This window comes from Heterodontus francisci, chromosome 3, assembly GCF_036365525.1.
Source record: "Heterodontus francisci isolate sHetFra1 chromosome 3, sHetFra1.hap1, whole genome shotgun sequence".
Lineage (NCBI taxonomy): Eukaryota > Metazoa > Chordata > Chondrichthyes > Heterodontiformes > Heterodontidae > Heterodontus > Heterodontus francisci.
In genome coordinates this window covers 142,675,680-142,703,123 of record NC_090373.1, presented here as the reverse complement: position 1 = coordinate 142,703,123, position 27,444 = coordinate 142,675,680, and the positions used below count along the sequence as shown (strand labels likewise).

General features: G+C 46.0%; 2 protein-coding genes across 2 annotated transcripts in view; both read left to right on the top strand.

Moving 5' to 3' along the window:
• Window positions 1-3,074: 3,074 nt before the first annotated feature.
• On the top strand, window positions 3,075-16,806 carry si:ch211-241j12.4 (probable guanine nucleotide exchange factor MCF2L2). The gene is made up of 7 exons (XM_068028585.1): window positions 3,075-3,137; window positions 7,372-7,446; window positions 8,117-8,240; window positions 12,367-12,469; window positions 12,714-12,839; window positions 16,150-16,266; window positions 16,639-16,806. Exons 1-7 carry the CDS (start codon window positions 3,116-3,118, stop codon window positions 16,804-16,806), a joined length of 735 nt encoding a protein of 244 aa, XP_067884686.1. The 5' UTR covers window positions 3,075-3,115.
• Window positions 16,215-27,444, top strand: part of LOC137362204 (uncharacterized) — a 130,597-nt gene continuing 119,367 nt past the window's right edge. The window contains exon 1 of the mRNA XM_068026658.1: window positions 16,215-16,266. The gene's annotated coding sequence lies outside the window, so the exon portion shown is untranslated. The remainder of the gene's footprint in view (window positions 16,267-27,444) is intronic.

The window sequence follows — 27,444 nt, the reverse complement described above, 5'->3', positions numbered from 1 at the left end:
CCCCATGCCTGCTTCCCCCACCTCAGCCACTCTCTCCCCACGCCTGCTTCCCCCCCTCAGCCACTCTCTCCCCACGCCTGCTTCCCCCCCTCAGCCACTCTCTACCCACGCCTGCTACCCCCCCTCAGCCACTCTCTCCCCACGCCCGCTTTCCCCCCTCTGCCACTCTCTTACCACGCCCACTTCCACCCCTCAGCCACTCTCTCCGCATGCCCACTTCGCCCCCTCACCCACTTTCTCGCCACGACCGCTTCCCCCCCCTCAGCCACATTCTCCCCACGCCCGCTCCCCCCCCTCAGCCACTCTCTCCCCACGCCCGCTTCCCCCCCTCAGCCACTGTCTCCCCACGCCCGCTTCCCCCCCTCAGCCACACCACGCCCGCTTCCCCACCCGCAGCCACTCTCTCCCCACGCCCGCTTCCCCCCCCTCAGCCACTCTCTCCCCACGCCCGCTTCCCCCCCTCACCCACTCTCTCCCTACGCCCGCTTACCCCCCCTCAGCCACTCTCTCCCCACGACCACTTCCCCCGCTTCAGCCACTCTCTCTCCACGCCCGGTTCCCACCCGCAGCCACTCTCTCCCCACGCCCGCTTCCCCCCCCTCAGCCACTCTCTCCCCACGACCACTTCCCCCGCTTCAGCCACTCTCTCTCCACGCCCGGTTCCCACCCTCAGCCATTCTCTCACCACGCCTGCTTCCCCCAACTCAGCCACTCTCTCGCCACACCTGCTTCCCCCCCTCATCCACTTTCTCCCCACGCCCGCTTCCCCCACTCAGCCACTCTCTCCCCATGCCCGCTTCCCCCCATTCAGCCACTATCTAACCACGCCCGCTTCGCCCCCTCAGCCACTCTCTCCCCATGCCTGCTTCCCCCACCTCAGCCACTCTCTCCCCATGCCTACTTCCCCCACCTCAGCCACTCTCTCCCCACGCCTGCTTCCCCCCCTCAGCCACTCTCTCCCCACGCCTGCTTCCCCCACCTCAGCCACTCTCTCCCCATGCCTGCTTCCCCCACCTCAGCCACTCTCTCCCCATGCCTACTTCCCCCACCTCAGCCACTCTCTCCCCACGCCTGCTTCCCCCCCTCAGCCACTCTCTCCCCACGCCTGCTTCCCCCACCTCAGCCACTCTCTCCCCACGCCTGCTTCCCCACCTCAGCCACTCTCTCCCCATGCCTGCTTCCCCCACCTCAGCCACTCTCTCCCCACGCCTGCTTCCCCCCCTCAGCCACTCTCTCCCCACGCCTGCTTCCCACCCTCAGCCACACTCTCCTCACGCCTGCTTCCCCCCCTCAGCCACTCTCTCCCCACGCCTGCTTCTCCCCCTCAGCCACACTCTCCCCACGCCTGCTTCCCCCCCTCAGCCACTCTCTCCCCACGCCTGCTTCTCCCCCTCAGCCACACTCTCCCCACGCCTGCTTCCCACCCTCAGCCACACTCTCCCCATGCCTGCTTCTCCCCCTCACCCACTCTCTACCCACACCCGTTTCCCCCCCTCAGCCACTCTCTACCCACGCCTGCATCCCCCCCTCAGCCACTCTCTCCCCACACCTGCTTCCCCCCCTCAGCCACTCTCTCCCCATGCCTGCTTTCCCCCCCTCAGCCACTCTCTCCCCATGCCTGCTTTCCCCCCCTCAGCCACTCTCTCCCCACGCCCACCCCCCCGTTCAGCCACTCTCTCCCCATGCCTGCTTCCCACCCCTCACCCACTCTATCCCCACGCCCGCTTCCCCCCCTCAGCCACTCTCTCCCCACGACCGCTTCCCCCCACTCAGCTACTCGCTCCCGCCCGTTCTCCCCCCCTCAGCCATCCGCTCCAGGCCTCGATGCTTTCTCCCCCTCCTCCTCTTCCTCATTGGCTGCTTCCCCCCCTCAGCCACTTGCTGCAGACCTTGCCACCCCTCCCCTTGGCCGTTTGTTCCCTGCTCCTCGATTTCCACCTCCTCACCCCGCTCTCTGGCTGCTCACTCCCTGCTTCCCACCCCCCCCCAGCTGCTAACTCTAGGCCGCGCCGCTTCCCTCCTCTCGGCCACACGCTCCTACGTCGCCCCGTCACCCCCTGCAGCCCACCTTGCTTCTTCAGGCGATGCCCGAGTGGCCGAGAGGATTCTTTCACAAAGGGTAACATCTTTTCCACATCCACCCTGTCAAAACCCCTCAGGATCTTATATGTTTCAATCAAGTCGCCTCTTACGCTCCTAAACTTCTGTGGATACAAGCCTAGTCTGTCCAACCTTTCCTCATAAGACAACCAGCCCATTCCAGGTATTAGTCTAGTGAGCCTTGGGATGTTATACTACTTTAAAGGTGCTATATAAATGCAAGTTCTTGTTGTGGTTGTCTCCTAGCGGGTCTGCTCGAGTGCCTGGCAAAAATCACCACACACAGGCCCCGGATCACAAAGAAGGGTTCAGCCCTAATGCCAGATCATGTGATATTTGGCAGTTTGCCTGCAGCTTTCTGTGACCAGTGGGCACAGGAAGATACCATTTGATCAGTGTTGAAAGAAAAAGGAAAAATTTGGATTTTTATAGCACCTTTCACGACCACAGGACGTCCCACAGCACTTTACAGCCAATGAAATTGAAGTGTAGCCACTGTAGCAATGTTGGAGAATAGAATAGTAATGTTGAGAATAGAATTACTATTTAACATTTGCACACATTTTTAATTGGCCGGATCTTGTGCTTTGTTTTAATGGCAGTGATATTTTACTGGGTGACAGGAGATTGGGTTCATGCCCAATGTCACCCTCAGGGCTCAGGCAAAAACAGAGCCTTGGAGACTGGAGGTGAGTGGTCACTTTGTGAAAGGCTGGACTTCACCCAATCGCAGCAAGTGCAGGTTTCCAGCCTGTGGAGTGAATGAATGGAGGAAATTGAGGCTCATCTTAAAGGATAGGGTAACATGGCGGAGAGAGTGAGTGAGTCGAGCTGCAGAGGCCTGTCCCTCCTCGGGCTCACTGCTTGATAAATTTCACTGGCAGTTTCAACCAGACAGCTAGAATTTATTTGGGGGAGGTTTATTTCTTTCCTTGTTATTCGCCCTCAGCCCAGTGCTAAACTCTTGTTGCTGATGGACAGCGGTTTGTAGTCGGAAGTTGGGAGAAAGAGGAAAATGAGCTGGGACAGCACAACAGGTAAAGCGAGTCTGTGCAAACAGTGAAACAAATATTTGTAAAGATCAAATCGGCGCATTTTTAATTCAGGTTTTTAAAATGACGAGTGTTTTTTTTTAACAACAAAATAAGTGTTGGGAAAAGCACGGTCTTTTGCTCTTTAGTTGTGTGCGATTGTAGTGTTTAAGGAGAGCCGGTGTGTGTCCAGCCCGCTGTGTTGTGCTGTGCTGAGCTGAGCTGAGCTGGCCGGGCTGCCTGCTCTTGGTATGGGGCGGTAATGTCACGCTGAGCAGCCTCTCTGTGTTGCTGCTGTTGAGGCAGCTTTCCATGGACGCTCCGCTCACCTCAGTTACTGATTTCAGTCCCAATCATTTTTAAAAGTCTAATTCTCTGAGGTTTGTGTAAGTCCGGTGCTGAACGTTTCTTGGAAAGGAAACTGTGATAACGCATTTTTTGGGGGCATTCGTCACAAGTATATTCACGTTATTGTGCACAGGTTGTGGTTTATTTTGAAGGGGTGAATTTGAAGAGAAACTTCCTTCGCGCAAAATTTTTGGGGCAAACTTTTTTTATTTAAAAAAAAATGCTGGGTAGATGGGGCAAGAGTCGGCAGTTCATTTTCATCAGACTGCCACCACAAACATTTGATAATGTTTTTTGTCATTTGCATGGTTGAGTGTTTTCGAAACAAATTACACTGGTTTCTCACATTTTTACACGATGAAGGCATTCCGTTAATATGCTTACATTTTGATATGTCTTAAACAGACCTAATACAGTTTTTAAAAACTCCTTTTAGAGGCAATTAAGAAACTAATGCAAATAGTTCTGTATCTCAATGTGGATAATGGCATTGCAATAACCTCCTGTCTCAGTCATAGATCAATAAAAACATTCTGCACTTTTTTTAAAAACAAAAAATTGTCTTTTAAAAAGATAAATTTGAGTTATTTCAAATAAAACAAAGTGCAAGTGCTGTAAATATGCATGGGGTTGGGTTTTGGGGGGCGGTGGGGGTGCGGTGGAGAATGATAACTTAAATATTTTGGGTACATGCCTTTTCTTGGACAAGTTGCGTATTTCCAGCAACTTCTGTTGCAAATACCGGTTTACCGGCATTTGCAGGTTTTCCCCCTTTTTAAATCCGTTACTACTTTTAATTACAAAGCCAATTTATCCAGATTGAAGCATTATTGAGAGTTCAGTTGTGAAACATGAGAATTTTGTGCTATCCTAGGGCAGACAAAACCTCCTGATCTAGATAGATGGCAATAGATGGATCTCTGCCAATGCTATCCTTCACCTGGCCACCAGAAGGCGCTTGAGTAATTTAAGGCCATTGGTATGCCTTATCTTTTGATGACGTGCAGGGATCCTTGCACCATTTGCAATTAGTACAGTATAAGATGTGAAGCTGCAGTATATCTCAGCGGGGATGTGCTGTACAGTCTGGTCACATCGCATTAAGCCCAAAGTCAGCTGTAGCACTCTAACATCAACAACAACTTGACTGTTATCGCCTTTAATGTAATAAGACATCCCAAGGTGCTTCACAGGGTCATTATGAAACACGATATGACACCAAGCCACATAAGGAGATATTCGGGCCTAAGACCAAAAGCTTGGTCGAAGATGTAGGTTTTAAGGAATGTCTTAAAGGAGGAAAGTGAAGTTGAGAGGTGTAGGGAGGGAATTGCAGAGCTTGGGGCCCAGGTCTTCATCCTATATCAGATCTTCATCCTATATTGGAGAAATATGTTGCATGTCACCATTAGAAATTGCAAAAATCTTTTGATGCTCAAACATTCCCAGTTTGAGCTCTTTTTTATTGTTCAGCAGAAATCTGCAGAATTCACTGTGCTTTATGTGACTTTGACATTGTAACGGTAACACACAGAACCAAGACACTTTTTTGGGAATGTTCATTCTTCTAGCAGTTTTCCAGCATCATTGCCAGTTGTTGCACAGTAGCAACTACTACACGGAAACAGGCCATTTGGTTCAACCAGTCTGCATTAGTGTTTATCCTCCTGTCATACAAGTGTGCTATGTCGAATGATGAAATTTTTTTTAATCCATCGGCTGGAAACCTGAATTAAATTTAGAACAAAAAGAAACAGATAAAAGTTGACTCTACTAGCAGCTAAGATGGCCGCCCCAATTTGCATCACTGTACTCCACATTCCAATGCATCGAGGAGAAGATGAATTGTCTGCCCAGTCCCAGCAAGAACGCTGACCTGGGGAATCTGAATGAACAAACTGTCCTGTTCCTGTCAGTAAGACCATGATTTGTACATTAAACTGGTGGAGACTAACCACTCAAACCTCGCTCGTTTTTCCCCCCCCCGCCCCCCGCCCCCCGCCCCACATTTGCTTTGCAAGTTTCGAAACCACCTAAGCGTATCGTTGCTGCAGACATAGCCTTTTGAAGGAAATCATCTGCATTGCTGTCTCCAGGAGAACCACAGCATCTGCCATCCATGTCTGCAAACTGTAAGTTTCAGGGCCGCCAAGTTCATCCCGAAGCCAGCTGTGTCACCAACGTCCACCAATCTTCTCCACTCTAATTTGACCAATCTATCCTTTGCCATTCTGTAACCTATTTTGTGTGTGTGTGAAAGTTGGAGAGTAGTTAATTATTTTACTTAGCTTTATTGTACTTAAACCAATCTAACTTTTCCTTTTTAAACTCGAGAAAACCTATCCGATTGGTTCTTTTTGTGATCATAACACGTAAATCGTTGAACACTCAATGAATTGACAAGTATATCCACTTTTTTTTAAAAAAAAAGCCTGTTGTGGTTGGACAAGAAGGGAGCCTTTCGACCTCTCCTCATCTGATTGTAGCACTCCACGTTGCCATATCCCTATATCCCCCTTTCCTTCATCACCTACCAAGCCTAACCTTAAATGTTGATTATGGTCTCTGCTTTCTGGTAGTGCATTCCACAGCCTGACATGCCTCTGTGTGCAAATATTCTGTCATAAGTCTCTTGTGTATCCATTTTCCCCTCATTTGTGGCCCCACAACCACTGGAAATGATCTGGCTCTCTATCTACTCTGTCCCATCCTTAATAATTTTTAAACCTTTATCAAATACCCTTTAATCTCCTGTTCTAACAAAAAACAACCCAATTGTTATCTAGCAGAGATCTGTAACTGAGCAACTTGCATTTATATAGTGCCTTTAAAGTAGTAAAATGTCCCACAGCACTCGCAGGAGCCTTATCAAACCAAATTTAACACCAAGCCACATAAAGAAATATTAGGACTGATGACCAACAAGCTTTTTGGTCAAAGAGATAAATTTTATGGAGTGTCTTTAAAAGGAGGAGAAAGGGTTAGAGAGGCAGAGATGTTTAGGGAGAGAATTCCAGAACTTGGGCTTGAGCAGCTTAAGGCACAGCCGCCAATGTTGGAGCAATTAAAATAGGGGATGTTCAAGAGGCCCAAATTGGAGGGCTACAGAGTTCTCGAAGGTTATAGGACTGGAGGAAATTAGAGATTGGGTGGGTGGGGTTGGTCAGGACATCGAGGCATTTGAACATGAGGGTAAGAATTTTAAAATCAAGTCATTGCTGGACCTGGAGCCCATATAGATTAACAATGGGAGAATGGGACTTGGTGCAAGTTGGGATATGACAACAGAATTCTGAATGAACTGAAGTTTTTGGAGGGTGGAAGGCAAGAGGTCAGCCAGGAGAGCATTGCAGTAGTTGAGTTTGGAGGTAACAAAGGCACGAATGAGGGTTACAGCAGCTGGTGGGCAGAGGCAGAGACTATTCAAGCAATATATAGTAAAGCTGGGAAACTACATTATGTTCAGCCTTTGCCAGCTGAGGCATTGACTTGGCCTATTCAAGTGTTCCACCCCTCAGTAGTTAGGTCTGTTGCTGGCAGCAGAGATGCAAATATCATTTGCCTTTGAGAAGAAGAGTTAACCAGGCCACTAAATTCTATCTGCTGTTGGCAGTTTGGCAAAACTGGAATCATTAATAGATCGTGGCTGCTACACTCGAGCAAAAAAGTCCTTGAGCGTTTTGGCATTTCCAATTCCAGTATAAATCTTGATCATCAAAAGAAGGTGTGAAATAGAATGCTCACACTATTATTAATAGCATGGTTATTAGATTGTAAATTGTAGTATTAACTGTATTCTGCTCACAATGGAGATTTTTAAAATAATCATGAAGGTATTGGGTGGCTGTAGAACCCCAGGGTTTTGCACATACATTTGTTTTTGTTTGTTTAGGTTGTCAGAAATTTTGGTCTTCTCCAGAGTTGCCTGAAGATAGAGTCTTGTATTCTGGTGCTGCTATTATCCCAGGTGAGGTCCACTTAATTTTCTTTCCCTATATTTTATGTTTTATTACTGCAATTTTGCTGGTAAGATTCACTTTGTCATTTTAGATAATTTGAATAACCTAAAAGTTATTCAACTTTTTACTTTTGCTTTAAATTCTGTGCTGAATATAAAGCTGTGCATGCAAAATATATTGTAGTTAATTTTAGGGGAAACATAGAGGAAACTGCTGTAATGTAGTGTTCGCAGTTAAGGCTGCAGGGTTTAATAGCCGGCTCAGCGAATGTTAGAATCATAGAAAAGTTAGACTTGGGCTGCTTTGGATGCCTTCTGTAGGCCACTACTACGACGTGCCACCAAGGCAAAATCCAACCTTCTTTTCTGCCTTGCAGGGAATAATTGGAGTCTCGGCCTGAGGCCTTTCACTTCATTGCAGCTCAGACCAGAAATCTCTGTCTGCACATGTGTTCTGTGGCAGCGGGTGTTGATGAATTAACAATCAGTACCACCCTCATTATTACATTTAGTAAACATCACAAGGTGAAACTGCTGTCTGAAATGTCAATAGTTACTTCAGTACATATTTGGGAATACTGTGTCCACTTTGTATGTACAGTATTTAAATCAGTGTAAGGATTTCCAGGCATGATTACCGTCTTGTTTATCCTATCTATTTCAATTGTCTCCTTGGCAGGCAGTTTTGATCATCAGGGATCTCCACTTGTTATATTCCCCAGAGCACAGCATAGTAAGCTGATATCTGATCTAAAGCATGACGACATTGTTGAACTTCTCAGATATTTTCTTCATCATCTTGGGTCAGTTCACATTAAATCTTTTATTGTACACTTTTTTTATTTCTTGTGATAACTTTACAGTTCTCTATTTTGAGCAGTAAAATTTCCCATTTTAAGGGGAGAAAGGAGGCCCATTGGAAAATGCTATCTGATGGGGCCTCCTAAAGTGAACTTAATCCAATACAAGAGTGAACCTTGAAGTAAAAGTGGAAAATTCTGGAAATGCACAGCTGTTCAGTCAGCAGCTGAAAGACAAGTCCTTCTCAGAATGCATTTCTTGTTTAACAAGTTTTTCTTTTATTTCCAAAATATACTTTATTCATAAAAATCTGTAAAAATTACATTGCCAAACAGTTTCCAAACAGCACCAAAAAATACAAACATTGCAAGGGAGATCAGTTTCCTTCAATACTGTCATGAGTTTCTTCCCAACCCTTCCGTTTCACTATTGTCATGTCAATTACAGTTTTACATTTACAGCAATTCAGAATATTAACAATACAGTTCGAGGGGTTTCCCATGGATCCAGCCCCTCAGTTCAGCTTGGTGGGGGAACCTTACACTGTGGTCTTTCCCCATTGAGCCTTTGCTGCGGCTGCCCCAAGCTTTAGTGCGTCCCTCAGCACGTAGTCCTGGACCTTGGAATGTGCCAGTCTGCAACATTCGGTGGTGGACAACTCTTTGCGCTGGAAGACCAGCAAGTTTTGGGCAGACCAAAGGGCGTCTTTCACCGAATTGATAGTCCTCCAGCAGCAGTTGATGTTTGTCTCGGTGTGCGTCCCTGGGAACAGCCCGTAGAGCACAGACTCCTGTGTTACAGAGCTGCTTGGGATGAACCTTGACAAAAACCACTGCATCTCTTTCCACACCTGCTTTGCAAAGGCACATTCCAGGAGGAGGTGGGCGACCGTCTCTTCCCCACCACAGCCAACGCGGGGGCACTGTGCGGAGGGGGCGAGACTTCGGGTGTGCATGAAGGATCTGACGGGGAGGGCCCTTCTCACCACCAGCCAAGCTACGTCTTGGTGCTTGTTTGAAAGTTCTGGTGATGAGGCATTCCGCCAAATGACTTTGATGGTCTGCTCGGGGAACCATCCGACAGGATCCACCGTTTCCTTTTCCCGTAGGGTCTTGAGGACATTCCATGCAGACCACTGCCTGATGGACCGGTGGTCAAAGGTGTTTTCCCGCAGAAACTGCTCCACGAAGGATAGGTGGTATGGCACCGCCCAACTGCATGGAGCGTTCCGCGGCAATGTGACCAGGCCCATCCTTCGCAACACCGGGGACAGATAGAACCTCAGCACGTAGTGACACTTGGAGTTTGCGTACTGGGGATCTACACACAGCTTGATGCAGCCGCACGCGAAGGTGGTCAGCAGGATGAGGGCCATGTTGGGTACATTTTTCCCGCCCTTGTCCAGAGATTTGAACATCGTGTCCCTCCGGACCCGGTCCATTTTAGATCCCCAGACGAAGCGGAAGATGGCTCGGGTGATTGCCACAACGCAGGAGTGGGGTATGAGCCAGACCTGCGCCACGTAGAGCAACAACGTGAGCGCCTCGCACCTGATGACCAGGTTCTTACCCACAATGGAGAGAGATCGCTGCCCCCACATGCCCAACTTTTGCCGTACCTTGGCTACTCGCTCCTCCCATGTTTTGGTGCACGCCCCGGCCCTTCCGAACCATATCCCCAGCACCTTCAGGTAATCTGACCTGACGGCGAAGGGGACAAAGGATCGGTCAGCCCAGTTGCCAAAGAACATGGCCTCGCTCTTGCTGTGGTTAGCTTTAGCTCCCGAGGCCAGTTCGAACTGGTCGCTGATGCTCATCAGTCTGCGCACGGACAGCGGATCCGAGCAGAAAACGGCGACGTCATCCATGTACAGGGAGGTTTTAACCTGAGTGCCTCCGCTGCCTGGGATTGTCACCCCTCTTATGCTCGCATCCTTCCTAATAGACTCAGCAAAGCGTTCAATACAGCAAACAAACAAGACCGGGGACAGAGGACAGCCCTGTCTGACTCCAGATTTGATCGGGAAACTTTCCGATTCCCACCCATTGATTGAGACTGCGCTACTGATGTTCGTGCAGATCAGTTTGATCCAATTGCAGATTCCCTCCCCAAACCCCATTTTGGAAAGCACGTCCATCATGTAGGTGTGCGATATCCTGTCAAAAGCCTTCTCCTGGTCCAGGCTGATGAGGCAGGTGTCCACCCTCCTGTCCCGTACGTAGGCGATCGTATCCCTGAGTAGCGCGAGACTATCAGAGATCTTCCTGCCAGGTACAGTGCAGGTCTGATCGGAGTGAATCACCAACTCCAGAGCAGACTTGACTCGACTGGCTATGACTTTGGACAGAATCTTGTAATCAACATTAAGCAGTGAGATGGGCCGTATTGATTCAATAGCTACAGTAATCTGTGGACTGAGCTCTATCAAGGCATCATGGGTTCTGATGACTGGGATAAAGTTTCATATATTAAGGTGATGCTGGAATTCTGAGATCTGATAAGATTCCAGAAGGGAGCTATACACATCTCCACTACCTCTCTGATATCCTCAATAACTTTGGTTCGGGGATGATCTCATATTGTGCGGCTGAGCTCTATATTTTCCTAGCAAGATATATTACTTTTCGTAGACACATGGGGAAAGATTTCTGTTGTGTAACAAAATTGTGGAACCATTTATAAACAAAGGTGCTTATAATTATCGTTCACTTGGCGAGCTCATTAGTGATAATTCCCTCATAGCAACTAGGTGTCCATTTGCCCTTTTACAATTGATGTGAATAGGCTATTCTAACCTTGCATAGACTTACTGAAGCAGATTTAGAATATTTTGGGCATACTGTCTCCAAAAAGACACCAAGGTAGGTTAATGGACAAATGCAATGCCTGAACAACTGATTGGGAATGAGTTAATTAATGAATGCTCATCTTTGCTGTGATACTGGAGATTTACCGATCTCTCTGGAATCCTATCCAATGTCTTCAAAATAAGAAAATTGGGATGGGGAGAAGAGAGTGATGATTTAGGGGCTTTAGTTAAATCATGAATTGAAATCCACAGAAATGAAGTTGTTTTAATCAGAAAAAAGGTCAGGCGAGGTCAAAATCCACAATGTTAAAATGTTGGCAGGTATAAGTAAAGTAGATGTAACCATAAATAAACTTAGACTGTGAAAGCAGAACTAGAGGACTTGAATATAGAAGCGACTTGAAGAATGACTTAAAATGGCAAGGAACTAAATGTCCCACAGAACATTGAAAACTTGAGTCAGACTTGGAGCAGAATTAGTTAACGCAATCACTTTCCCTTTTTAAAGAACTGGACAAATGTCTGGTTAGGTGGATATCAAATGAGATGATTAAATATGCTGTGACAATTGATCTTCAAGATACTCGGACCCTAGAAATATCATGCGCTGTAAAGCAACTGGTAAAAGATGAACGATGTGGAGTGTGACGCTAGATAGGTATTCTGGGGTTTAGTTTAATTTTCTTTTTAGAGGTAGAAGCTTGGAAGAACATTTCTTCAGAGGATTAAAGTTATTGTTGACGCTAGTGATGGGAGAAATTTGGGGTTAAGTGTATTGCACAAAAAGTGCCACACATCATTCAAGCATTCCCACTAAAATGCATTTCTGTCCATCCCTCCCTGTCTTTTCCTTCTCTTTTCCCTGACCTATAAGTCCCAATACGTAAAATTCCACCTGTGACAGCACTCATGTAACCTCAACTTAACCTGATGAGAATTGGGGATAACTACTGTCGGGCATTGATTCCTTAATTTTTTGTTAAAGTAGCTTTTAATAAAGTGTACTTGTGATGAATTGGTGATAGATCAGTGGAGAATGAATCAGCACCATTGTTGTACAACTCCTAATGTTGACTAATAGTACAAAACTGGCAGGGGCGAAGAGTAGGTTTCCTGACTGCTTTCTTGGTTGGATAAAGTTGGCAGAGGGAAGGTGAAACATTTACTTTTTTCTGAAGATTGGTTAATTTAAAATTCTGTTCATTTAACAAAGTCACTATAGAATTATTCTGTTATGGGGTGAAGTCAGTGAAACAGTGGAACAAATTTATGTAATATTGCATTGAAATAAAACTTGATTTTTTTTCCTTGTTTAATAGTGAATCACAAACCAGAAATGGTCTGTTATCCATTGTAACTGATCTTCGATGTGCCAGATTGGATGTTGTCTCCGTCATTATAAACAGTTTGCTGCAAGTCCAGGTAAATAATGTGAAGCGTTATAATCCTGTGTCTTTTTATTAGTGATTGTATAAATTCCAGCCACACCTAATTAACTTGCTCATTGATGTAACTAGTTAAAATATTTGCACTGAGCCCATTCTCATTGTTCGCTGCCTGGTAGACTCTTTAAGGATTGAGAGTACTAGTTAGAATTAAATCAGTTGTGATGTCACGAAACTTGAATTCTGTGTTTCCATCAGAAGTTCTTTTTTTTTTTACTTAGCACCAGTTTGGAAGAATAGTCAACACTTTTTATGCTGTGCAGCCGCAGACTAAAAGAATTAGAAAATGTATTTTGAAGTCTCTGGGTCTGAGCCATAATAAGCTGGTTTCGGAGCCACCATTCAAGGTATAGAAGTATAATTTTTTTATTTTATGTGTGCACTGATATTTTGAAGAATCTGGTTTATTAAAATGCAATCAACTTTTAAAAACGATGTTCTCTTTAAATATTATTTGGAATATCAATTTTTCAATGAGCATTATAAATTGGATTCTGAGATATTTTTAAAGCTATACATAACCATGACATTGTGTGCATAATTCCTGCTTTTGCATTCTAGAGAATGACTGGAAGCAAATTACTTTTCTCAATTACAACCAGCCTCCTCCAGCTCTATCCTCACCTCCTGGCATCAAATGTGATGAGCTCATGTCCTATCCCATCCCTAATATCAAGGGTATCCACCTGGCAGCAAGTTCTTGCTCGTTATCTTCTGACATCACACTTACTCTTGCCTCACTTTCTTCCCCAGTTCTCCAAATCCCATTTGATTTTTCTATAACCACATGATCTCTCCTTGTTCTGGGTGCATATTCTCCAGTACTTCCAGCCTACATGTTTCAAAATTGACATCATTTTCCTCTGGTGAAATGGCCTACCCTCAACCCCTCACACACCATCAAACTCCCACCTTCTCTCCAACTGGCCCTCTTTGTTCAAGCAGGAGAAATGCCAGGAATTACATTTCTTCCAGCACTGCCTCCTCAAATCCCTGATCTTCCCACAAAACCAACATTACTCTGGTCAAAGTCACCAATGCCATTCTGTGTGACTGCGACCATGGTGCAATCTCCCTCCTTGGCCTTTCTGCCATTTTTGTCACAGTCGATTTCTCCATTCTTTTCTTTTCCACTGCCTCCCTCAATGATGCATCGACATGGCACCAATCTCATTTCTATCTCTCCCTTTATAACCACTCCAGGTTCTCCTCCATGTGTACACAGTTACTTCTAATCTTTATCCTCTTGTATTTATCATTTGTGATATACATGAATGATTTGGAGGAAAGTATAGGTGGTCTGATTAGCAAGTTTGCAGATTACACTAAGATTGGTGGAGTAGCAGATAGTGAAGGGGACTGTCAGAGAATACAGCAGAATGTAGATAGACTGGAGAGTTGGGCAGAGAAATGGCAGATGGAGTTCAATCAGGGCAAATGTGAGGTGATGCATTTTGGAAGATCCAATTCAAGAATGAACTATACAGTAAATGGAAAAGTCCTGGGGAAAATTGATGCACAGAGAGATTTGGGTGTTCAGGTCTATTGTTCCCTGAAGGTGGCAACGCAGGTCAATAGAGTGGTCAAGAAGGCATACGGCATGCTTTCCTTCATCGGACGGGGTATTGAGTACAAGGGTTGGCAGGTCATGTTACAGTTGTATAAGACTTTGGTTCGGCCACATTTGGAATACTGCGTGCAGTTCTGGTCGCCACATTACCAAAAGGATGTGGATGCTTTGGAGAGGGTGCAGAGGAGGTTCACCAGGATGTTGCCTGGTATGGAGGGCGCTAGCTATGAAGAGAGGTTGAGTAGATTAGGATTATTTTCATTAGAAAGACAGAGGTTGACGGGGGACCTGATTGAGGTGTACAAAATCATGAGAGGTATAGACAGGGTGGATAGCAAGAAGCTTTTTTCCAGAGTGGGGGATTCAATTACTAGGGGTCACGAGTTCAAGTGAGAGGGGAAAAGTTTAGGGGGGATATGCGTGGAAAGTTCTTTACGCAGAGGGTGGTGGGTGCCTGGAACGTGTTGCCAGTGGAGGTGGTAGACACGGGCACGATAGTGTCTTTTAAGATGTATCTAGACAGATACATGAATGGGCAGGAAGCAAAGAGATACAGACCCTTAGAAAATAGGCGACATGTTTAGATAGAGGATCTGGATCGGTGCAGGCTTGGAGGGCTGAAGGGCCTGTTCCTGTGCTGTAATTTTCTTCTTTTGTTCTATTTACATTCTACTTTTGGCAACATCATTAACAAAGGTACAGTCAACTTCCTCATGTATGCTGATGCACCTGCCTTGACTCAAAGCCTGCTCCATGTTGTCCAACAGTTTATCAATTCCTGGTTTTGGAAAAACAGCAATTTCCTTTAGCTCTTCATTGTAATTTCCACCAGTTTCTACATGCCTCTAATTCCGGCTCCTCAGTCTCCTCTGCCTGCACTGGCTCATTCAGCTTGGCAATTCTTCTAGACTCTGCGTTCATTTTTCTATTTCATAGTCACCAAGACACCAGGGGGTTTTTAACTCCTGGCAACAGTTGTGCAGACCGGACTGGCAGAAACTGGCTTTCCACACTTGAGGCCAGAGAGATTTTAACCTCCGTGCCTCGTCAGCATGGGCTCTCCGTCTTCTGCCTGAACCCGACAAGAAGCGCTAGCCGACTGGCCGGTGGGAGAAGGATTTTGGGCAGGGACCTGGAAAAGTGGGGGTGATAGGGTGGGTGTCCTGCTGCCTTTATGGTCGGTGAGGGGGAGGGAAACTGTGGCAGAGGATGTCCAAGGTTTCCCTGTGCGGCCTGGGGAACAATACACTACTCCTGGTCCACAAGTCAAAATAAAACCAGCTCACCTTTCTGGGATAAAAGCAAAATACTGCGGATGCTGGAAATCTGAAACAAAAACAAGAAATGCTGGATTCACTCAGCAGGTCTGGCAGCATCTGTGGAAAGAGAAGCAGAGTTAACGTTTCGGGTCAGTGACCCTTCTTCCGAAGAAGGGTCACTGACCCGAAACGTTAACTCTGCTTCTCTTTCCACAGATGCTGCCAGACCTGCTGAGTGAATCCAGCATTTCTTGTTTTTGTTTCACCTTTCTGGGCCTTGTCTGGCCCTGGCTCCTCTTGTTGCCAGCTTGGCCAGATAGGGCAGGCATTACTGCCTCCTGATGAGTCGTTGTTCCTGTCCTTGTCCAGCTTCCTGGTCGTCTTCTCCCTCCCCCTGCATCAACCTTCATGCATTTTGCCTCATACTTCACCCAACAAATGATCTTCTGGAGCTTTTACGACTTTGTCTGCCCTTTCTCCACATCCAAAGCTTCAACTACATCACAGTAACATGGCTGAGATTGGGACTGTAATTAGTCAGGTGGGGGAGACTTGTATTCAGCCAGTTCCTAGCTCATAAGTGAATTTTTAAACCAAATTTAATTTTTGGTGCAGAAATAGTTTTACAGTCCACAAAGCATAACGAACAATTTGGATCATGTCTGGAGAGGTTTGTTGGCCTGAAAAGGCTTGACACATCAAATGAATTATTACACTCAATTTTAAAATTGGAAATTCAAACATTTCTCTTTTTTTCTTATTGCAACTGGACTTCAGCGTTTGACAAAATATCTGGTGTATTAACACTTTTGTTTCCTCCAATGTTAGTGTGTGCTTCTTAATGAAGTCTTTGAGTTGTACAACTACATTGATAGAAGTCAGTTGACCTCTGACCTTGGTGGATACTTGATTTATCAACATGAAGCATGGGTCCACTTCAGGAAGGTAGGATTTCAATGCTGTAATCTTTTTGGTGGCTCTTAGCAAGCTAACTGCTTTATTCTTCAATTTGGTAATCTGTGCAGAGTTTCATTCTCAGATATTCTTTCGAAGGATATGCTGGTGAGTTTGATGAAGGATGGGAGGAGGCTTATGTGGAGCATAAACACCAGCATGGACCAATTGGGCTGAGTAGCCTATTTCTGTGCTGTAAATACTGTGTAATGTTTCTCGGTTAAATGCTTTGCAATATGAATCAAGAATAGTCAAAGTTATCACTTTTAACAAAATGCTTTTTCATCAGATTGAAATAATGATCATTATAGATAATTTCTTAATGAGCTAGCTTGTCATGGTAATAGTTTTTGTTTTGTGAAGAATTTCTATTTAAAAAGCATTGGTAATATTTTTCATACAATAAACTTTGTACTTACCAAGAGGGTCCACATGACAACTGATACCCAGATCTACTTCATCACTGTCTCACTCGAGCTCTCCATTGTCTCTGATTTGGCACACTGCTTGTTCAACAATAGTACTAGATGAACAGAAATTTTTTCCAGCTCAATATTGGGAAGACCCAAATCATAGTCTTCAGTCACCACCACAAATTCCGCTCCTTAGCCTCCAACACCATCCTTGTTCCTGGTAAATGTCTGAGGGCAAACCAGACTGTTTGCCAACCTGGTGTAATATTTTATCTTCCCACCACATTGCCAAAACACCCTGAAATATTTAACCTTTGAAATATTTCTCAACTCTGTCTCTGTCTCTGTCTCATCTCATCTGCTGAAGCCCTCGTCCATGCCTTTGCTACCTCTAGATTTGACCATTCCAGTGCTCTCCTGGCTGACCTCTCATCTACTATCCACATAAATTTAAGTTCATCCAAAACTCTGCTGTACATATCTTTACTCAACACTAAGTCCCGTTCACCAATCACCCCTGACCTCAGTGACCTACATTGGCTCCTAGAAAGACAATGCCCCAATTTTAAAATTCTTATCCTTGTTTTCAAAACCCTCTGTGGCTTCGCTGCTCCCTATGTCTGTCATCTCCTCCAGCTCCACAACCCTCAGATCTCTGGAATTCCATTCCAAAACCTCACGTCCTCTCTACTCCTGTAAGATGTTCCTTTTGAAACCTGCCTCTTTACCAAGCTTTTGGCCAGTTGTCCTAATACCTCCTTTTGTGATTCAGTCATAGTCATAGTTATACAGCACAGAAACAGGCCCATCGGCCCATTGTGTCTGTGCCGGCCATCATGCACCTAACTATTCTAATCCCATTTTCCAGCACTTGGCCCGTGGCCTTGTATGCTATGGCATTTCAAGTGCTCATATCAATACTTCAATGTTGTGAGGGTTCCTGCCTCTACCACCTCTTCAGGCAGTGTGTTCCAGATTCCAACCACCCTCTGGGTGAAAAATGTTTTCTTCAAATTGCCTCGAAACCTCCTGCCCCTTAGCATAAATCTATGCCCCCTGGTTATTGACCCCTCCGCTAACGGAAAAAGTTTCTTCCTATCTAACTTTTCAATGCCTCTCATAATTTTGTATATAATCATATCTCCCCTCAGCCTTCTCTGCTCTAAGGAAAACGACCCTAGCCTTTTCAGTCTCTCTTCATAGCTGAAATGCTCCAGCCCAGGCAACATCTTGGTGAATCTCCTCTGCACCCTCTCCAGTGCAATCACATCCTTCCTATAGTGTGGTGACCAGAACTGTACACAGTACTCCAGCTGTGACCTAACTAGCGTTTTATACAGCTCCATCATAACCTCCCTGCTCTTTTATATTCTGTGCCTTGGCTAATAAAGGCAGGTATCCCATATGCCTTCCGAACCACCTTATCTACCTGTGCTGCTGCCTTCCGTGATCTATGGACAAGTACGCCAAGGTCCCTCTGACCCTCTGTACTTCCTAGGATCCTACGATCCATTGTATATTCCCTTGCCTTATTAGTCCTTACAAAATGCATCACCTCACACTTCTCAGGATTAAATTCCATTTGCCATAGCTCCGCCCATCTATATCGTCTTGTAATCTAAGGCTTTCCTCCTCACTACTTATGACACCACCAATTTTCATGTCATCTGCGAGCTTACTGATCATACCTCCTGTATTCATGTCTAAATCATTAATGTACACTACAAACAGCAAGGGACCTAGCACCGATCTCTATGGTACACCACTGGTCACAGGCTTCCACTTGCAAAAACAACCCTCGACCATTACCCTCTGTTTCCTGCCACTAAGCCAATTTTGGATCCAATTTGCCAAATTGCCCTGGATCCCATGGGCTCTTCAAAAAATTCAATCAAGTTAGTTAGACACGATCTTCCTCCCCACTCCCCCTTCCCCCCCCCCCCCCTGACAAAGCCATGCTGACTATCCCCGATTAATCCCTGTCTCTCCGATTGGAGAAAAATCCTGTCCCTCAGAATTTTTTCCCAATAATTTCCCAACCACTGATGTTAGACTCACTGGCCTGTAATTACCTGGTTTATCCCTGCTACCCTGCTTAAATAATGGTACCACATTCACTGTCCTCCAGTTCACTGGTACCTCTCCTGTGGCCAGAGAGGATTTGAAAATTTGTGTCAGTGCCGCTGCAATCTCCTTCCTTGCCTCACATAACAGCCTGTAATACATCTCATCTGGGCCTGGGGATTTATCCACTTTTAAGCCCAGTAAAACTGCTAATACTTCCTCCCTTTCAATGCTAATATGTTCAAGTATATCACAATCCTCCTCCCTGATTTCTACGTCTACATCGTCCTTCTCCATAGTGAACACAGATGAAAAGTAATCATTTAAAACCTCACATATGTCCTCCGGCTCCCCACGCAGATTGTCACTTTGGTCCCTAATGGGCCCGACTCTTTCCCTGATTGTCCTCTTGCCCTTAATATACTTATAATATGCCTTGGGATTTTCCTTTATTTTGCCCGCCAGTGTTTTTTCATGTCCCCTCTTCGCTCTCCTAATTACTTTACTAAGTACCCCCTACACTTTCTATACTCCTCTAGTGCCTCTGCTGTTTTCAGTGCTCTGAATCTGCCATAAGACTCCTCTTTTTTTTTCCTGTTCCAATCCTCTATATCCCTTGACATCCAGGGTTCCCTGGACTTGTTGGTCCTACCCTTCACCTTAACGGGTACATCTTGGCTCTGAACTCTCACTATTTCCTCTTTGACTCCCACTGGTCTGATGTACTTTGGGAATAGTGATCACAATTCCGTAAGTTTTAGAATACTCATGGACAAAGACGAGAGTGGTCCTAAAGAAAGAGTGCTAAATTGGGGGAAGGCCAACTATACCAAAATTCGGCAGGAGCTGGGGAATGTAGATTGGGAGCAGCTGTTTGAAGGTAAATCCACATGTGATATGTGGGAGGCTTTTAAAGAGAGGTTGATTAGCGTGCAGGAGAAACATGTTCCTGTGAAAATGAGGGGTAGAAATGGCAAGATTAGGGAACCATGGATGACAGGTGAAATTGTGAGACGAGCTAAGAGGAAAAAGGAAGCATACATAAGGTCTAGGCGGCTGCAGAAAGACGAAGCTTTGAAAGAATATCGGGATTGTAGGCACAATCTGAAACGAGGAATTAAGAGGGCTAAAAAGGGGTCATGAAATATCTTTAGCAAACAGGGTTAAGGAAAATCCCAAAGCCTTTTATTCATATATAAGGAGCAAGAGGGTAACTAGAGAAAGGATTGGCCCACTCAAGGACAAAGGAGGAAAGTTATGCGTGGAGTCAGAGAAAATGGGTGAGATTCTAAACGAGTATTTTGCTTCGGTATTCACCGAGGAGAGGGACATGACGGATGTTGAGGTTAGGGACAGATGTTTGATTACTCTAGGTCAGTCGGCATAAGGAGGGAGGAAGTGTTGGGTATTCTAAAAGGCATTAAGGTGGACAAGTCCCCAGGTCCGGATGGAATCTATCCCAGGTTACTGAGGGAAGCGAGAGAGGAAATAGTTGGGGCCTTAACAGATATCTTTGCAACATCCTTAAACACGGGTGAGGTCCCGGAGGACTGGAGAATTGCTAATGTTGTCCCCTTGTTTAAAAAGGGTAGCAGGGATAATCCAGGTAATTATAGACCGGTGAGCCTGACGTCAGTGGTAGGGAAGCTGCTGGAGAAGATACTGAGGGATAGGATCTATTCCCATCTGGAAGAAAATGGGCTTATCAGTGATGGGCAACATGGTTTTGTGCAGGGAAGGTCATGTCTTACCAACTTAATAGAATTCTTTGAGGAAGTGACAAAGTTGATTGATGAGGGAAGGGCTGTAGATGTCATATACATGGACTTCAGTAAGGCGTTTGATAAGGTTCCCCATGGTAGGCTGATGGAGAAAGTGAAGGCGCATGGGATCCAAGGTGTACTAGCTAGATGGATAAAGAACTGGCTGGGCAACAGGAGACAGAGAGTAGCAGTGGAAGGGAGCTTCTCAAAATGGAGACGTGTGACCAGTGGTGTTCCACAGGGATCCGTGCTGGGACCACTGTTGTTTGTGATATACATAAATGATTTGGAGGAAAGTATAGGTGGTCTGATTAGCAAGTTTTCAGACGACACTAAGATTGGTGGAGTAGCAGATAGTGAAGGGGACTGTCAGAGAATACAGCAGAATATAGATAGACTGGAGAGTTGGGCAGAGAAATGGCAGATGGAGTTCAATCAGGGCAAATGCGAGGTGATGCATTTTGGAAGATCCAATTCAAGAGTGAACTACACAGTAAATGGAAAAGTCCTGGGGAAAATTGATGTACAGAGAGATTTGGGTGTTCAGGTCCAATGTTCCCTGAAGGTGGCAACGCAGGTCAATAGAGTGGTCAAGAAGGCATATGGCATGCTTTCCTTCATCGGACGGGGTATTGAGTACAAGAGTTGGCAGGTCATGTTACAGTTGTATAAGACTTTGGTTCGGCCACATTTGGAATACTGCGTGCAGTTCTGGTCGCCACATTACCAAAAGGATGTGGATGCTTTGGAGAGGGTGCAGAGGAGATTCACCAGGATGTTGCCTGGTATGGAGGGCGCTAGCTATGAAGAGAAGTTGAGTAGATTAGGATTATTTTCATCAGAAAGACAGAGGTTGAGGGGGGACCTGATTGAGGTGTACAAAATCATGAGAGGTATAGACAGGGTGGATAGCAAGAAGCTTTTTCCCAGAGTGGGGGATTCAACAAGGGGACACGAGTTCAAAGTGAAAGGGGAAAAGTTTAGGGGGGATATGCGTGGAAATTTCTTTACGCAGAGGGTGGTGGGTGCATGGAACGCTTTGCCAGCGAGGTGGTAGACGCGGGCACGATAGCGTCTTTTAAGATGTATCTAGACAGATACATGAATGGGCAGGAAGTCAAGAGATACAGACCCTTAGAAAATAGGCGACAGGTTTAGATAGAGGATTTGGATCGGCGTAGGCTTGGAGGGCCGAAGGGCCTGTTCCTGTGCTATAATTTTCTTTGTTCTTTGTTTGTTCTTTGTAGAATTTCCTACAAGTAGCTGCTCCAAGTCCACTTTGGCCAGATTCTGTTTTATTGTATTGAAATTGGCCTTCCCCCAATTCAGTACCTTTTATTTCCGGTCCATCTTTGTCCTTTTCCATAACTACCTTAATTCTTAGAGTTATGGTCACTATCTCCAAAATGCTCCCCCACTGATGCTTCATTCCCTAGGATTAGGTCCAGTACTACCCCTTGTAGGACTATCTACGTACTGGCTCAAAAAGCTCTCCTGTGTGCATTTTAAGAATTCTGCCCCCTTTAAGCCTTTTGCACTAAGACTATCCCAGTTGATATTGGGGAAGTTGAAATCCCCTACTATTATTACCCTATTATTTTTACACCTGTCTGAGATTTGCCTACAAATATCTGCTCTTCTATCTCTCCCTGACTGTTTGGATGCCTGTGGTACACTCCCAGCCAAGTGATTGCCCCCTTTTTGTTTTTATGTTCTACCCATATGGCCTCATTTGAGGAATCTCGTAAGATATCATCCCTCCTTACTGCAGTAATTGACTCCTTGATCAACAGTGCAATGCCACTTCCTCTCTTACCCCCTCCCCTGTCATGCCTGAAGATTCTATACCCTGGGATATTGAACTGCCAGTCCTGCCCCTCCCTCAACCATGTCTCTGTGAAAACAATAATATCATAATGCCATGTGCTAATCAACGCCCTCAATTGATCTGCTTTACTAGTAAGACTCCTTGTATTAAAATAGATGCAATCCAGCCTTGCATTTTTCACTTGTGCCTTAACAGGTCTATATTTGCTCTGCCTTCCAGACTGACTCGGCTTCTCTTCTATATTTGATTGTTTATCACCCCCTACTGTACCTCTAATCTGTATCCCATTCCCCTGCCAAATTAGTTTAATGCCCCCCCCCCCCCCCCCCCCCCAAGCAGCCCTCTCACACCTCTCAGCAAGGACGTTGGTCCCATTCCAGTTCAGGTGCAACCCGTCCAACTTGTACAGGTCCCACCTTTGCCAGAAACAGACCCAGTGATCCAGGAAACTAAAGCCCTCCCTCCTGCACCATCACCTCAGCCATGCGTTCATCTGCTCTATCCTCCTATTCCTATACTGACTAGCCCATGGCACCGGGAGTAATCCAGAGATTACAACCTTTAAGGTCCTGCTTTTTAATCTACTACCTAGCTCCCTAAGTTCTTGTTGCAGGACCTCATCCCTCTTTCCACCTATGTCGTTGATACCAATGTGTACCATGACCTCTGACTGTTTACCCGCCCCCTTCAGAATGTTCTGTAACCGCTCTGAGACATCCTTGACCCTAGCACCAGGGAGGCAACATACCATCCTGAAGTCACATTTGCAGCCACAGAAACGCCTGTCTGTTCCCCTTACAATTGAATCTCCTATCACTATGGCTCTCCCACTCTTTTTCACCCCATCCTGTGCAGTAGAGCCATCCGTGGTGTCACGAACTTGGCTGTTGCTGCTTTCCCCTGGGAGGCCATCCTTTCCCCTCCCCCACCCCCCCAACAGTATTCTAAGTGATATATCTGTTTGAGAGGGGGATGGACACGGGACTCCTACACTACCTGCCTGTGCCTGCTACTACTCCTGGTGGTCAAATTTTGTTTGATAATGCTCCTATGTGCCACCTTGGAATGTTTTACAGTGTTATAGGTGCTATATAAATGCAAGTTATTGTTGGAGTTGCTATGCAGATGATAAATTTGGAGTATACATTTTGCATAGTATCTTGTAATAATTGTATCTTGTATGTTTTTTCAATGGTGTATGTTGTAAGTGGTTGCCCACAGTTCATACTGCAAAATTCATCATCTAAATTTAAAACTTTCCTAAAGCAGTGCACACGAGAGCTAAGCAGTATGGGGCATTACACTGCTCCATTGTACCATGCATTGCTCCCCATCCTGCATTATGGGATTACCCTGAAAAGCTAATGCCTCTTTAGATGGCTTTTGCTTAATTTTATTATTTTTGCGCAAGTCTTTCTTTTTGAAAAATGACAGAAGTAACCCATACTAGGACAGTGATGTATTGACAAAATAAAGATTAATTCATTCCTTTTACTTTGCACTCTGGTGACACCTTATTAGGATGAAAGGCCTTGGCCTTTCAGCACCCACTGATCTGCAGTAAAGTGTTAGCAGTGAAGTGTGGCTGGATTATTAGAGAGCTGGTGGTGAAAGGGGACATGAAGTAGGAATTTTACTCAAAACACTTCCATTTCTCACCCATTACACCCCCACACCCCCAACCCTGTCTCAGTCAGGACCCAACGCACTGCCTTGTGTCCCAATGACTGAGTCTACGCCTGCACAGGTACAGGCGGAACAAGTCTCCGTACATTTCTGCACAGAATCGGAATTAATCTTGTGACATGGATCAGTAATTGGTAGGGATGTGAGTATGCACTAGTCAGGGTCTCCAGAATGGTTGCGGTGTGCTCCGCTCTGTGCACAGCAGCGAGGTTTGAATCTGCAGGAGCAATGAGGTACATAGCCTCTTCTAAGGAGGAAGTTGATGAGGAGACAGAAGGTGATGAGTGTAATCCACCACCAGTGTTGCACATTGCTATCTGGCATTATTGCGAGGTTCACTTAGTTTCCAGTGGATCCATCTAACAACCACATGTCAAAGCCACTTTTGTCCCCATCCTCTGCCCCCAATGCCACCAACACAAAGCAGTCCTAAAAACAACCAAGCCTCCCTTTCACAGCCCCTCATTGGTCTTCCCATTCATCATCACAACTGAAAAGGCCACATTTGAGTGAGTATGGCATCAAGGAGCCCTAGCAAAACTGGAGTCAATGGGAATCAGGGGGAAAGCCCTCCGCTCGTTGGAGTCATACCTAATGCAAAGGAAGATGGTTGTGGCTGTTGGAGGTCAATCATCTGAGCTCCAGGACATCGCTGCAGGAGTTCCTCAGGGTAGTGTCCTCGGCCCAACCATCTTCAGCTGCTTCATCATTAACCTTCCTTCAATCATAAGGTCAGAAGTGAGGATTTTACTGTGCAATGTTCAGCACCATTCGTGACCTGTCAGATACTGAAGCAGTCCGTGTAGAAATGCAGCAAGACCTGGACAATATCCAGGCTTGGGCTGATGAGACGCAAGTAACATTTGCACCACACAAGTGCCAAGCATCTCCAACAAGCAAGAATCTAACCATCTCACCGTGACATTCAATGGCATTACCATTGCTGAATCCCCCACTATCAACATCCTAGGGGCTGCCATTGACCAGAAACTGAACTGGAGTAGCCATATAAATACCTTGGCTACAAGAGCAAGTCAGAGACTAGGAATCCTGCAGCGAGTAACTCACCTCCTGACTCCCCAAAGCCTGTCCACCATCTACAAGGCACATGTCAGGAGTGTGATGGAATATTCTCCACTTGCCTGGATGGGTGCAGCTCCAGCAACACTCAAGAAGCTCAACACCATCCAGGACAAAGCAGCCCGCTTGATTGGCACCTCATCTACAAATATTCACTCCCTCCACCACCGACGTACAGTGACAGCAGTGTGCACCATATACAAGATGCACTGCAGCAAAGCACCAAGGCTCCTTAGACAGCACCTTCCAAACCCGTGACCTCTACCAACTAGAAGGACAAGGGCAGCAAATACATGGGAACATCACCACCTGCAAGCTCCCCTCCAAGTCACACACCATCCTGATTTGGAACCATATCGCCGTTCCTTCACTGTCGCTGGGTCAAAATCCTGGAACTTCCTTCCTAACAGCACTGTGGGTGGACCTACCCCACATGGACTGCAGCAGTTCAAGAAGGCAGCTCATCACCACCTTCTCAAGGGAAATTAGGGATGGGCAATAAATGCTGGCCTAGCCAGAGACACCCACATCCCATGAATGAATTTAAAAAAAAACTTGCAGCCAACAACCTAGAAAGGGTAGCATGGGAAAGTGGTGCAAAGGAATCATGTTTATGTGCATCAGATGAAGCAATAACACTGAACAGTACAAAATGTGTAATACACCCATGTGTACCCTTGTGCAACTACAAATCTTTACTATTCCTTTTTCTTTTGTCTCTACAGGGTCCAACCCCTGTGACAACTGCAGATGTAGATGCAGGCTGCTTACGTCCCTGCTCTGACTGTTGAGTTGCTCTTGGTTGCTGACCTTTGGGTTTTGGAGTCCATGAGAGCCCCAACAGAGCCTTGTTCTGCCTGTACCTATGCAGGCACGGACTCGGTCATCAGGGCACAAGGCAGTGCATTGGGTACTGACTGAGACAGGGTGGTGGGTGTAATGGGTGAGAAATGGAAGTGTTTTGAATAAAATTCCTACTTCCATGTCCCCTTTCTCCACCAGCTCTCTAATGACGCTGCTCACACTTCGCTGCTCAAAGTCCAAGGCCAGTATATTATTCATCCTATTTAAGGTGACAACCAGAGTGCACAAGCCATTGTTGGAGGCCGACATACACTCGTTCAATTGCCACGTTTGATGCAGTTGGCCACTCTGTCATGGTTTTAAAAAAAAATCAAAGTAGTGGCCTGTGACATCATCCAACTCATGCTCGAGGTGGACTTCTCCATTCTCTCCGTGATCGTGCTCAGTGTGCTTGGACACCTGTTGAAACATCATCACAATCTCTGCTGCTACTCAATGATTACCCTCTTCATTAATGGATACAGCATCTGCATCCAGCTGAGCAGAGCTTGGAGCATCTTGTGCCCTCCGATGCAGACGCTCCACTACAGTCTCTAATTCTAGTATCTACTCTTGCTCACTTGTGATGTGTGAGTCACTGGGTGAAAACCCAACTATCTATCTAACTGGTCCCATCGAAGTGAGTCTCTGACTTGGTGCATGTTCTGCATGAATCCTGTGACGGTGCACCATCAGAGGGATGTAACTCCTTTTGAGGAGTCAACGGTGGCGGCGACTTTGCCCTAATTGTGCTGGATGCGTGAAGCGCCTGTGGGTTATAAAAGATGTGAATGAGTGCTGTCAAGGTAAGAATCTTTGAAGTTCGCATTATGGACCAGATCACACATCACCTGCAGTTGACATCAAGTCAACACGAGTGAGTGCTGTATGCCATGTGGCTGTCTGATATTGAATTCTGCCACCAGGTAGCTCGAGGGCTCTCATCTCAGACGGCCAAGCACACTGAAACTCAACCTCTTTCTCTGCAGCTGTCAGTTGTGAGATGGCTGGAGAGGCACCTCCAGTTCTCTGCCTCTGTTCGGTGTCTCTGTTCTCTTCCCCTGCAAGGAGGGAAAAAGGAAACCTATGCGTGAGACTTATGTCATGTGTCCACCCAATGGATGGAGAGCATTTCTTGAGGGTGACTGAGGGAGAGGCATGACATTGCATAAGGAAGAGGGTGAGTGCCAGTGATGGATGGATAGATGGAGATGTGAAGAAGTGCAGAGACAGAGCGGGATGGATGTACCTGCTAGGTAAGTTGATGTGCGGAGTGATGTGCTGGAGTAGGCTTGGGAAGGCAGAATGGGGCAGGGGTGTGGTGTGGGAGCGATAGGCACATCAGGATTTAGGGGAGGCGGTGGCATAGTGGTATTGTCACTGGACTAGTAACCCAGAGATCCAGGGTATTGCTCTGGGGACATGGGTTTGAATCCCACCACAGCAGAAGGTGGAATTTGAATTCAATTAATAAATCTGGAATTTAAAAAAC